Below are 14,438 nucleotides of genomic sequence, written 5' to 3' on the forward strand. Positions count from 1 at the left end.
AATCTTCCTGCCAATTTTTCAGGCATTCCAGCGTGACTTCCTGTATATACCGGGTCACTTCCTGTTGATTTTTGGGCAATTTGGGGTCACTTCCTGTTGAGTCACATGGGCTGGAAATCAAATGGAGTGAAGGGAAGTTTTTGTGCCATTGAAATGAATGGCGAATATGGTCATTGGAAATGAATGGGAAATTTTAGCATTTTGAAATTCAACTTTTTCTGGGTCAAAAGCGGGATTTTGGTCGTTTTGGTGAATGAACGGTGTCGATAGGTCAAACGGTTTTGGCTGGGGAGCGCACCAAAGAAATGCCATTGGAAAAAAAAAAAAAAAACAACTAAAAACTATACATATACTATACTGTATATATAAAAACTATATACAGATAGTAGATTGTGTTTTATATTTAAAGTTACCATTAATAATAAATTTCATTCTCCCTCAAATTCAAAAATGCAAATCTTTTCTCAAATGTTTTACAGCGCTTTATTAAAAAAAAAAAAAAAAAAATCTTAAAAACACAATATTTTTTAAAATTTGGTTATTCTTAACAAAATAAAAAACATTTTTCCTCTGAATTCTGACAAAAAAAAAAATCATACTGTTCTTGCAGACAATAGTCAACTAATTCTTCTTTCTTTGTCATATCTCAGCTCTTCAATTTCATTTTTTTCCCCAGAAATTTAACATGGGATGGTGGTGATGATGACGATATTAAAGAAAGTGACTGTGGAAAACAAAATTGAATAAAAATAATTTAAAAAAAAAAAAAAAAAAAGGGACTGTGCTCCCATGAAAATTTTAGGGACTGAATAAGGGGTGGGACCCAAAAAAGCTCAACTTAAAACTACATACACATACAGTAGATATAAAGTTATTATTATTTTGTTATTATCATTATTAGTACAATTATTATTAATTTCTCTTTGTTGTTGTATTTCCTTCATAACTGCTCAAAAATAAAACTCAGTCAATATAAATCTTTGTTCCAATAATGTTACAACTTTTTCCTGAGTATAAATAATCCCAGGAAAAAGCGGCATGGAAAATGAATGAATGAATGAATAAATAATCCCATTTAATTCTCATAAATTTTTACATCAAACCTATGTCGACCATAGGCAGAGTTTGACTTTTGGGACGGGGGGGCACAACATGTTGATGACCCCGAAAGGCAGTGTCAGCAATAAAATAACTTAGAAGAATATTTATAATAATAAGTTGACAATGAGCGTTTTTTGTTTCCCATCATTCTTCAGGGGGATTCTAAATCAGGCTGCTTAGGCGAGCTCGTCATCCATTGGATATGGTACGCCCACTGGTGTCGTGCCAATGTAGTTACCCCAGTCAAAAATGTATCCCCTGGGCGAAGCCATATGGAGGTAGATCTGTGTCTTTATTATTCAATCCAAAAAAAGTTGCTTCAATCAAAATATATATTTTCAACCCCCCCAAAAATTTTGCTTCAATCAAAAAAAGCAAAACAAAAAAAAAGTGCTTGAATGCAAAAATAAATTTGCAACTCAAAAAAATGCATGTGAAAACTATTTTTATTTGAATGATTTGAAGCAACTTTTTTGATTGAAGTAATGTTGATTTGTGTTTGGGCCACATTTTGGCTAGGACATTTTTGTCTTTATTATTCAATCCAAAAAAAAAAAAAAAAAAAAAAAAATATATATATATATATATATATATATATATATATTTTTTTTTTTTTCAAAAAGAAAAATCACTTCAATCAAAAAAAACCAAAAAATAACAAAAAAAATAACAAAAAAAACAAAAACAAAAAAAATTTCAATCATAGAAAGTTTTTAAATGCAAAAAAATATTTGAGATTGAAAAATTTGCATTTGAACAGTTAATTTTTCATTGAAAAATTTTTCTTCGAAGCAATCCTTTTTGTGTTTGGGCCATATTATGAATAGGACATTTGTGTCTAAATCATTCAATCCCTCCAAAAAGTTGCTTCAATGCCCTCCCCTAATTTTTATTCGTTGTTGAAAATTATATGCAAAGCAAATGACCGTCAAAGTTGCTAGTCATATGGTCTGTTTGAAAAATAATTTTGACCTGTTATAAAAATATTTTTTTGTTCATTTCATTCATTTTTGTTGCAGTTTTATTCCTTTACAACTTATAGTCAATTACATGCAATTACATTTTTTGCCTGGGCCCCTGGCCCCCCCTTATAATCCGCTTATGATGTCGACCTTAAATTCGACAAATTAGAAAAAGTTCAGAAAAAGAAAGATTTTTTTTTTTTTTTTTTAAATTAGTCCAAATAGAGTTCTCATCAACAAAAACTGAACAAATACCACTTTTTTGTCATTACCCCAACACCTTAACACATTTAAAACAAAAGCAACGACTGAAACAGTCTCTAATAGTTTTGCTGTGACTTTGTGAGCTTTTGCGGGATCGGCAGCTCACCTTCACGCCTCGTGGGCCGGGATAACCGATAGGTCCTTGAGGGCCGGCGGGTCCCTGTAGACCGCAGTAAGGTCAATACTTGCAAACACACTCGCAAAAGTAGTGTAGTGAGAACATTACCATGTGTCCCTTTTCTCCGTGAGGTCCTTCTTTTCCAGGGTGACCCTGTGAATCACATCAGTAAAATATTATCAGCTCGTCTGCGTGTAATGACAATCATAAAGACTTATGATGGCCAAAGACTCTAGTTAAAACTTATTGTCATCGAAGAATAAGAGGTAAAACTACCAGAGGACAAAACAAAATGGGACATTTTATTCAGCGGCGAGGACTTTGTTCTTAATGTGCCACTTTAAGGACTCTTAAACTGAACTTCATACACGTATATATGTGTGTATAACACACACACATACATATATACAGTATATATTACACATACACACACAGCACACACACATATATTCCTCATTTGTGCTATGAGAGAACAGAGATTGGGAGGAAATGGAGCTCTGATGGCTTTACTGCGTCGCCACTTTGGGAAGGAAATGGATCCGAGATGAGGCTCAGGCGGGCGCCAGCCAACAATATGGAAGGGTGGCAGATAAAGGAGAGGAGAAGAAATAAAGGAAGCGCAAAGAGCTATTTGTACTCTCCAGGCTAAAGAAAGATATAGAGGAGTGTATTGCAGGCCAGGTATTGATTGATAAGAAAGTTTTTTTTTTTTTTTTTTTTTATAGCTACAATATTGTCTAGAAAGGCTTTTAGAAGTAATACAAAAAGAGTGGTAATATATAGCATCAACAAACAAACAACAAAATGTTAGTCTCTCAAAATATACTGTATTAAAAAAGTTATTACTTGATGGCAAATTAAATGTATTAATTTAGGTATTTAAAAACAAATGTGGGGGAAAAAATCATTATTATATACTGTGTTGTAATGCCAGTTTGTCATTTGAAGTATTTTTAAGAATTTTTAGAAATATTAATGAAAATAGGAGGGTTTTTTTTCTAATGGATGACAAATTGGTTCAGCCTTGATAGGATTCAATATTTATTTTATTTATGAGGTATTTCAAAACACCGGTGGCAAAATTACTTAAAATATACTTATATAGTAGAAATTGTAATTTTTTTGAAGGAATTTTATTTATAATTGTTAGTTAAATTTGTTACCTATGGGGTAGCTTTTATGCTAAAATAATAATAATTATTAAATATTATAATATTCCTTGTATAATGCATATATAGAGGAAAGAATGCATGCTTATATTCACGGTTTCAAGGTTTGTATGCAACCGCTAAACTGTTTATCTGTAATTCTGACATTTCTAAAAGATTGTTTTAATAGGGAAAAAAATTAAAACAAATGGCGACATTATTAACCTATTAAAATTTTCCCAGTTTTGTTATTTTCTTGAACATTTACGATAGCATTCTTGGTTAAATGTATAGTTTTCTTCCAGAAAATCCTATTTTCATATTTTACATGTAATTATTTAGTTAGTTAGATTGGTCATTGGTCAGCATATTTTTATGATGAAGTCCTATTTTTCCTGCCATGTCATTGGAAAGGTGAAAAAACTAATTTGATGAGTGGAATATTATATGGAATATAATATATAGATATCTATGAAAATATATAGCTACAATATTGACTAAGAAGACTTTTGGAAGTAATACAAAAAGAATGACAATACAGTATATGGCATTTACAAAATATTAGTCTTTCAAAAATATATTTTAAAAAAATTATTACTTGATGGCAAATAAATCGCCATTCATAATTGTAATGCCATTTTTTCATTTGTAGTATTTTTAATAATTTTTACAAATGCTAATTAAAATAGGAGTGGAGGTGGAAACTCTTTTGAATGACCATTCTTAAGTTTTTTTGTTTTTTTTTTGTAATGAATGAGTAATTAGTTCAGCCTCCTTTTTAGCATTCAATCCTAAATTATTTTAAATGGTGAATTATTTTTTTTATTTTATTTATTTTTTTGAATATATTTATATAATAGAAATTGTGATTTTAGGACTTTATTTGCCGCATTTTTCTGACCATGAGTAGCCACAGCCAAAGAATGCACAGTGAAGAGGAACAAAAACATATGTAAGTCATATTTTTGGGCGGCATTTTTTTTTGATTGGACAGAGACTAAGAACAAACATTATAGGCTGAAGTTATAATGGAGCTCAACAGGCAAAAGAGGAATCTGTTCACGGAACAAGTTTTTTTTTTTTTTTTTTTTTTTTTTCTAACTACAGCCTAAAAAACATAACACAAGAGGCTGTCAGAGTGAGAAAAAAAAACATACTAGTTGCACCTGAGTCTAAGTCGCAGACCCAGCCAAACTATGAAAAAATTGTGAGTTATAGTCCAGAAAATACGGTATCCCTGTTTATTTTGTTGTTAGTTGTGTAATGGAGCAGCATTATGCTAAAATAATAATTATTCACAATATTATTACATTCCTTGCATATTGATACATAAAGGAATGAATACATTATTAAATTCACAAATATAGATTTTTTTGTTTGTATACAACCGTTAATCTGCTTGTGTGTAATTCAGACAATGACATTTCTAATTTTCTTTTTTTTTTTTTTTTAAGAAAAAAAAAATGGCAGCTTTATTAAGCTATTTAAGCGTTCCCAATTTTGTTTTTCCTTGGAAAATTACGTTAGCATTCTTGGCTAATTGTATAGTTTTCTCCAAGAAAATGACATTAATACTTTTAATAATTTACCTGCAATTATTTAATTAGTTACATTGGTCATTAGTCATCATATTTTTATGGTATTGTTTTTCCCGTCCATGTCATTGGAGAGGTGAAAAAACAAATCTGTTAACAGGAATGAGCTATTCCGTGAATTGTTGTTATTATGGAATTAATATTTCTGAACACTCTTTTAACTGCTAATAAAAGATATTGATAGAGAAGGATATATTTGTTTGAGAGAGTGGTAAAAAAAGTGGAACTCACTGGTGGTCCGTCAGCTCCCGGCATTCCCGGCAAACCAGGCTTCCCGGTAGGACCCTGCGAGCCCGCAAAAGAAAAAAATATATAAATCCACAGAAATGGTGGGAATAAATCTGCATGCGTTGGGGGAAAGAAGCTACATTATTGAATAGTCGGCTAATTAAAAAACGGACGGGAGCAGTTTTTCACTTATGCCTTAGAGGCATGACTTAGCATTAGCATTTGCATTAGCATCCCATTAAGTTGGATTGCAGAAAAGGCAGATTTATGCCCTTAGACATAGACATTAGTTTACTTTTTGAAAAAAACTGAATCGTCACCTTCTCTCCGGGAGGTCCGATCGCACCTTGAGGCCCGGCCAGTCCCTGTCGGGGGATTAAAAAAGAAAAAGATATCATGAATTTGTTCAGGATGGAAGTCAAGTTTTCAATTTGTGTACTCACCTGAGCACCGGGGTTGCCTTGTTGACCGGGAGGTCCTGGTTCTCCTTGAGGTCCCTTTGAGTCAGAACCAAACAAAGAAAATCTTTTTTTTCTGATTCCATGAAGCTTTCAAAAGTCATGCAAAAAGTTCTTCAGTTTATTCCCACAAATTAAAAGAAGTCCTGATAAACAACCTAAAACTGCCCCAAAAAATTACAATTCATTATTGTTGTGTTTGAAGTATTCTCCTGTGTTATTACGACAAAAAAATTTTTTTAAATCCTATTTTATCCTCATACATAGACTTCATAATGTATTGACGGGTCAGATCGGTCATGCACTGCGCCTCGCATTCAAGTGGGAGGCCGCCCACATCAAGAGGAGCTATCCACAAACACACGCACGCAGCAATCTAACGCTGGATTTCGGTTGAAAAAGTACGAAAGCTGTACCGTATACAAAAAGGAAGGATTGTATCAGGTGTGATTTGTTCGAGGATTCAAGGTAATTATTATATTTTTCGTAACATGCATGCATTTTGAAACATTGTGAAAAAAATCAAGGCTACAGCATTGGCATTGTACTTGGACATATTTCCGTAAGATACATGCTAACTGCCCGGTTGTTTTGCTTTTAACCAAGAATTGAGACAGTTTTACATCTATATTTATAAAGAATTCGGGGATTTAAGCATTTATTCACAAGAATTTTCACCGGAAAAGCTCTGTTTACATCAGGCGGCCGCTAGCTACATTCACTAACAGACTAGCATTGTACTTCGACATATTTACGTAAAATAAATGCTAACTGCACGTTTTTTTGCTTTTTGACCAAGAATTGAGACAGTTTTACATTCATATTTATAAAGAATTCGGGGATTTAAGCATTTATTCACAAGAATTTTCACTGGAAAAGCTCTGTATACATCAGGCGGCCGCTAGCTACATTCACTAAATGACTAGCATTGTACTTCGACATATTTACGTAAAATAAATGCTAACTGCTCACTTTTTTTTGCTTTTAACCAAGAATCGAGACTGTTTTACGCCCATATCTATAAAGACTTGGGGGATTTAAGCATTTATTCACAGGAATTTTCACCGGAAAAGCTCTGTTTACATCAGGCGGCTGCTAGCTACATTCACTAACAGACTAGCATTGTACTTCGACACATTTACGTAAAATAAATGCTAACTGCGCGCTTTTTTTGCTTTTAACCAAGAATCGAGACTGTTTTACATCCATATCTATAAAGAATTCAGGATTTTAAGCATTTATTCACAAGACTTTTCACCGGAAAAGCTCTGTTTTCATCAGGCGGCCGCTAGCTACATTCACTAACAGACTAGCATTGTACTTCGACATATTTACGTAAAATAAATGCTAACTGCACGCTTTTTTTGCTTTTAACCAAGAATCGAGACTGATTTACGCACATATCTATTAAGAATTCGGGGATTTAAGCATTTATTCACAAGAATTTTCAACGAAAAAAGCTCTTTGTCTGTGATTCCACTCGGTCAGCTTTGACAGCCTCGCCAACAATGCAGGCCCCGTTTATCGGCCCTGCGCCCCGCGTCCCAGCAATAGATTTATGAAGTCTATGCCTCATAAGAACCCAGATTTGGAAGAAAAAAAGGCATTTTCATAATGGTAAATACAACAAATGTGAAATAATTTTATCTGTAGTATATGTGACTTCAGTTCCACAATATTAATACTTTTTCTCACCCCCAAAAACCTGCTTTATTCAAATGAAAAATAGTCCCGAATTTTACCTATTACCGAATTTTCCGCACTATAAAGCGCATCGGAGTATAAGGCGCAAAATGGGTGGGAACCTCTTATGCGATACGATTTGCGATACAAGGCTCACGATAACAATCTCACAATATGACAATTTTACAATACATGGGTCAAGAAAGCATTCTACAATATTTTACTGTACAAGTAATAAACAGAAAAAAAAGCTCTTTTCAACCTTCTGCTGTGAATCAAATTGAGCATATCACTAATAGACGTCCAATCCGTTAGACATAGAAGGAATGGCTGCGAATGAATGAATGTTGGCGGTCAATGGCAACCAATGAGTGTTTGAGGACATTTTAGGTCATTTGCTGTTGATTTTCATTCACTTCTTGTTCATTTTGGGGCATTTCTGAGTCTCTTCCTGTTGATTATCGGTTACTGGACATGAAGTGATCCGGGAATGAATAGGCAGTGACTACAATTCAACAGGAAGTGACCTGTAAGTGCCCTACAATGAACTGAAAGTGACCTGTAAATCCCTCGAAAATCAGAAAGACCGACTGCGAATGACTGCTTTCCAATGAATGAACGTTCATTCTACAGTATAAATGGAGTAGGCGTCTATCGTCGTCAATGGCATCCACCGGGTTCACAGAGACACTATTCTAGTTTTTTTCTTTTAAAGGTGACACTTTTTTAAACGATAACGTTTCTTAGCACAAGGTGACACTTTTCAAAAACGATATATCAATTCTTAGCGTGAGCATATCGATGAACTTTTGGGACAGAAATAGTGCTGCAACGATTATTTAACTCGAGTAATTCGATTAGAAAAAAGCTTCGAATCAAATTTTGTTGCTTTGAGGATACGTTGAAGTGGAGTGGCATTGTAATGGTTTATTTTGAAAGTGTTAGCATTTAGTTTTATTGATTTGGGTGGATACACTGCTCTCTAGTGGCAACAGTGAATATGACATCACTCGTCTAACAGCTGAATCCAACTGCTCCCCTGCTAAGGCCAACGCAAGGTTGTTAGTTTTGTTTGAGCTAATATGTTTGCTTATGCATTCGTAATTTAGTTTTGAAGAATATTTTGAATATTTTGCGGTAATATGTGTTTGAACTATGTTTTAAGAGCTTTTTTTATTTTTATTATTATTATTTTTTTTTTTTCATTTTCTAGTTTTTATTTAAAAACATGAAACATTTGGGTGTGAACAGTCGCTTTCGAGAAGACGCAGTCGCGACAAATTTTCGTTGTTTTAAAGGAGTAAGGTTACATTTATTGCTCGGGGTGAGAATCTCTGGCTACCCCCCGATACGACTTGCTCACGATAATCCCACAACAATTGTCTTAACACGGGTCAGGAAATCTATCTAATTTTCTACAAGCTATTTCTAAACGGAAAAATGCTTTTTTATACACCAATTCTGTAAATACAACTTTATTATTCTTTTTTTTTTGTTGAATGTATTTATTCAGATTTGACAAAATAAAAAAATACAGGAAGATCCACACAAGACACTTTAAGAGCTTTGTAAAAAAAAAAAAAAAAAAAAACATTAGCATTTTATAGCATTCAAGCTAGCGGACTTTTGCTATTCAAGTTAGCCAATTGTTGGTTTGTAGTACTTCGATCCACATTAAGTTCTTTTTTTTAATTCCGTTAGGGGCTAAGCTTAGGTATTTTGTTTTGTTTTAAATGTATTTATTACTCTTGTGAATGTGCAATTTTTGTTGCTTCGAGGATTTGTTTGATTGGAGTGGCGTTGCAATGGTTTGTCTTGAAAGTGTTTGCATTTAGTTTTATTGATTTGGGTGGGCACACTGCTCTCTAGTGGCAACAGTGAATTTGACATACCTCTTCTAACGGCCTTATAGTGCGGAAAATACCGTACATTTTTACTTCTTTTCAGTAACAGTGTATTACTCCAACGCCCAACAGTTATATTCATTGAAAATTGCACATTTGAAAAAAAATTAATCCATCAAAAATTGAATGTCTTAAATGACGAGCTTTCCATAAATCCTCAAAAACTGTCACAAACTAAAACAACATGACTGTAAATCCTTCACGCATGTTGAAATGAGATTTTTCCAATTTCCTCCTTGAAACCCAGCTCTATTTGTCACTTACAATGTTGCCTTTTGGTCCAGGGTGGCCGTCCGCTCCGGTGACACCCTGCGGGACGCCACATAAAAAGAGATTATTAGTACCGCGTCAAGCTTCCATAAATTCTAGCAAAGGCATTAGCTGTGAAATGGCGGTTTGGATGTTGGACTCACAGGAGGTCCGGGAGCTCCCTGAGGTCCTTTAGGTCCAAGCAAACCACGAGGTCCCTGGAATAAGGGGAAAATATTAGATGGGGGGATGGGGGATTCATAACAAAAAATTATTACTGCTAGCCCTGCCAGTATGGACATCTGTCCATGTTAATTTGCATTAAATGAGTAAAACAAACAAACAAAAAAGCTGTTTTTAGTATAGTTCTGTTTCTAATCATCTGTACTTTTTAAACACCATTTGAACTATTTAAACAAGCATAATGTGAACATCTGCTCCACCTCTGTTTAGAGTTGTCCCAATCACAAATTTTAGCACCCGAGTTCAAGTCACCTGATTTTGAGTATTTGCCAATACCGAGTACCAATACGATACCTTGCAAATTAATTTATTAAGTTCTTGTTTGTTCTGACAGTATCCTTTTCTATTTTGATTATTTTGTTGCCTTGTACCCATTTTAAAAAATCTGAAAAATACAAACTGTTTCCACCTGATTTAAATCCCCTAAAAACGTTGCGTAGGACAAAACTTTTTTTTTCTTTTAACAATGTCCTTGTACAACTTATTTTGTTACTTTGTCGCCCTCAAATTAAAATGATCAAACAATCCCTGCCAACTCACACACTCCAAATGAATTGAACATCTATCTCTGTCAATGGCAGCCAATGAGTTAATACTTAAAAAAGGAAGGTAGGTACCGTGAATACATTTTAAAAACCCGATCTTCTTTTTTTACCCGATTCCTATCTTTTAAAATTCATCATGTGATCGGATCGGGGACACCCTTACCTCTATTATTAGTGGATTTACCAAATTAAGTAATAGAATTAAATAACTCAAGAACAATTTTGGGTGGAAAAATAACCAAACGTACCTACACATAAATGAATAAAAAATAAAGGGCATTCATTGAAAGGCTTATTCGAGTTCAAATTGCGTGTGCATGTTTAAACCAATTAAAAAAAAAATTTTTTTTTTAAATGCAACCACAAACTCTGCCTTTGCGTGACATCCAGTCAGTATAGCACATCCTGGTGGACAAAATAATTCATAACAGTAGCCCTAAGGGGTTTTCAAGATGAACTCTACTTAGTTAAATTGTAATGAGTCTACCGTAAATCCCACAAAAGTTGCAAGGCTGAAAATGAAGCTACGTTAACTATTGCGGGTTTAAATGATAAGACTGTAAATTCTACCAGAATATTCAGGATTAAAGTAAGACTAAAATAAAACCTCTACAAATCGTCTAAAAATTGTGCCTATTAAAAAAAAGACCAGCTTTAAGCTGCCAAAAACCGAAGGTCAAAATAATACTAGTATTACAACAAATCCTCTATAAATTTTGCAAATTAAAATAAAGCTACTTCAAATCCCTTCAAAGTTCAAATGGGACTACTGTAAATCTTATAAGCAGTTCAAAAGAAATGATTGTAAATCCTCCCCAAAAGTGTGAAAGTTATTGTGATAACTCAAATGTTGCACAGGTTAAAACAAGACTACCTTGAATCTTTGATAGTGGTGCACGATAAAGTAAATCCGCAGAAAAAATTACGCAGATTACCGTAATTTTCGGACTATAAGGTGCACCTGACTATAAGCCGCCACCAGGTCCAGCCTATACGCAGACTATGCAGCTGCCTAGGGCCTCTGACCACTAGGGGGCCCCAATCTGGCAATTGTTTAATTTATAATTTATTTTGTTTACTACAGTTTGCTTTATTTGAATTTTGTGAGTTTTGATACTTGATTACAAGCTTAAAAAAATAAAAATTCTTCCTTAACCTCTTTCTTTCCTCTTTTAGAAAAAGGTTTGGCGCTATCTACTGTAAGTACTGACAATCATTTGGGGTGAGAAGTTTGAAGTATGCAGTGCAACAAAATCTGATTAATATACAAAATATGGACGTATGGGTTGGATTGCATGTATGTGTTTCACAGTACACTGTGACGAAATGGTGGGCCAAAAATATGGGCCCCTTTGCATTATTTTGCTTAGGGCCCCCCAAATGGCCTGGGCCGGCCCTGGCCGCCACCCACCATATTTGACACAAAAATGGCATTTCTTCATAGATAAGCCGCACTGGACTATAAACCAAATTTATGTATTATAGGATATTTACACCAAAAGATATTAACTGGTAATTTGACAGTGGGATCATAAGACTAAGACCAAATGAACCACCTTGAAGCTTTGAACCAATGAGCTGCAAAGCTTCATTTCTTCAAGAAGCTTCATTTGGCCATCACTGCTCCCTTAGGGGGAAGAAAGTCAACCACTGCTGCCACCTGCTGTCAACACTGTTGTTATCCAACATGCCTCCTAGCATGCATTGCAGCACTACAGATGTAAATAACAATCAAAATTCATGTTTTATGCTAATTATTTCTGCAGTATCTGTTCCAGCTTTTCATTAATTGCCAATTATGGTATTTGGTAGCAATTTATTTTACATGGCGCCATAAAACTGTCATAAGACCATCATAATTATGACATGACACTGCCATGAGCATGAATGAATGCTTATGACAGATGTCATTTTGTATCACCGGCAAATTACCTTATTTTTGAAAAAATGTAAAAGATCCGAGCAGGACATAAATGGAGTTAGTGACATAATTTTCTGGATGATACTTTTAATGATATCTGTCATAAGCATTCATTAATTCCCATGATAGTGTCATGTCATGATTATGACGGTCTTATGGCAGTCTAATGATGCCCCAGCAAATAAAGTGTTACCTATTAACCCAAATAAATTGACAAATAAGCCACACTGGACTATAAGGCGCAGGATTCAAAATGAGGGGAAAAAAGTAGCGGCTCAAATAAAACGAGTAAAATCCTTCAAAAATTTCAAGACATAAACGAGACTACGTGCTCTCTGGTACAAATTGACTAAGAAAGACTACTTTAAACCTCTCAATAATTGAATATGTGAAACTAAAAACTGATATAGATACAGATCTAAGGCGCACTCCTACATTTAAGAAGGTAGCCCTCTTGTAGCACTTTCACCATGCTTAAGAGTATAATTGTATTGTTCATTGTCTAAATACAGATAATTTTCTCCATGGTATTTTGCCGACTATTTTATACCTGTCCACACTACGTTTAAGGTGTGTTTAAGGCACCCCAGCTTCTGCAAGGTACGCCTGCATTTGCGCAAGCTACCCATGCGTAGAAAGGAACAGCTTCATGTGCTACGTCATCGCCCGCGCAGTTTACCTCTGAACAGGAAACTCATTACTTGCCAGCGGGAAATTTCAAAATTACTACACCTACTAGACCAGGGGTCGGGAACTCCGTTTTGTGATCACTGTTTTTTTGTTTTTTTTTCCCGTGAAAGCAATCGAACGCATCACGTGGGAGCGAGAGTGAAGGGAGGGCAAGCCTGGCTTTGACGAGCAGTCGCCGAGTTGCGATTGAAATAAATCTTTAGAAAACAACAACGAAAGTCTGACATTGGAATGTTACAATTGATGCTCAGTTGAGCTCTCACCACTTGGAAAATAACAAATATATTGTGTGGCAATGCGTATATTTCTTCGAAGTGAAAACCGCAACCAGGAGGGCTTGTGCATATAAGTGGCGATCCTGGAAGTAGCGACAGTTTTGACAGACGAAAATGTCATGAAAAAAACAGATTGCGCGCCTCTGTGACTGGGGGTACCACTCAGTTCACTTTTCGGGATTTAATTTTCCTCTACTCATTTTATAAACTCATGTTCGGTCGGCATTGAGTTGGGAAGGACCAGCCCCGCAACTGGCTGGCCTTAACGCAGGAGACAAGCTCTGTATAAAACATCTCATCTCCACGTAATCCACGATAGGAGGACCACAAATTTGTACTGAATTGAACCATATTATTGCGACATACATTTAAAGGTTCAAGAAAAATGTGTGAATGCATTATCAGCTCTTCACAGTCAGTTTTTAAGTTCAGCGAGCCGGCCGGTAACACATTTAAAATTACGGGTTGGCAGAGAGGCAGATGCACTCATCAAAAGAGCCAGAAATGACTCATGAAGACATAAGTTCCTGTTCTACACTCTAGATGATAAACTATAAACAATGACCGTGGAAAAGAAAAGAGGAGCAGGAATGACACGTTTTGATCGTCCGCCTCCATTGTTTACAATGCCGTCATGTCGTACAATAAACTGTAATGGCACGCTCCATGACGACATTTCTTTAGTATCCAATTGTTGTACGGAGACACTCGTCTATATCAAGGGGCGGGTAATATTAGCCAGCTAACTCATCTGTGTAAGTTCTTGCAGGGATAAGAGGCACGTTAGTGTAGCCGACATGCTGAATAGTCTAACTAATTACACGTAGGAATGGAACTCGTTCGTAACCTAGGGACTACCTGTACAGTTAGAAAACAAGACCCTGCTCCAATTACCATGAACCACTAAAATCAGATCGTAATATTGGCAGGCTTTTTCCCCCAAAATGGGACAACTTACCGGTTCACCTGGAAGTCCCCTTGGTCCGATCTCTCCGTCGTCTCCCTGGAATTGAAAAAAATGACCAAGGTCACACAGACTGGAGACGACAGGTCA

The 14,438-nt window shown here is 35.2% G+C and overlaps 1 protein-coding gene across 3 annotated transcripts in view; it reads right to left on the reverse strand.

Annotated features, from left to right (window-relative positions):
- col5a1 (procollagen, type V, alpha 1) overlaps positions 1-14,438 on the reverse strand; it is a 127,290-nt gene that overhangs the window by 36,421 nt on the left and 76,431 nt on the right. For all 3 annotated transcript variants that reach the window (XM_057818117.1, XM_057818116.1, XM_057818118.1), the window contains exons 21-28: positions 14,343-14,387; positions 9,875-9,928; positions 9,726-9,770; positions 5,860-5,913; positions 5,737-5,781; positions 5,420-5,473; positions 2,554-2,598; positions 2,434-2,487 (exon numbers count right to left, since the gene is read on the reverse strand). In XM_057818117.1, the coding sequence (XP_057674100.1) occupies positions 2,434-2,487; positions 2,554-2,598; positions 5,420-5,473; positions 5,737-5,781; positions 5,860-5,913; positions 9,726-9,770; positions 9,875-9,928; positions 14,343-14,387 (396 nt within the window). The remainder of the gene's footprint in view (positions 1-2,433; positions 2,488-2,553; positions 2,599-5,419; positions 5,474-5,736; positions 5,782-5,859; positions 5,914-9,725; positions 9,771-9,874; positions 9,929-14,342; positions 14,388-14,438) is intronic.

The sequence above is a fragment of the Corythoichthys intestinalis genome, chromosome 17 (assembly GCF_030265065.1).
Source record: "Corythoichthys intestinalis isolate RoL2023-P3 chromosome 17, ASM3026506v1, whole genome shotgun sequence".
In the NCBI taxonomy this organism is placed as follows: domain Eukaryota; kingdom Metazoa; phylum Chordata; class Actinopteri; order Syngnathiformes; family Syngnathidae; genus Corythoichthys; species Corythoichthys intestinalis.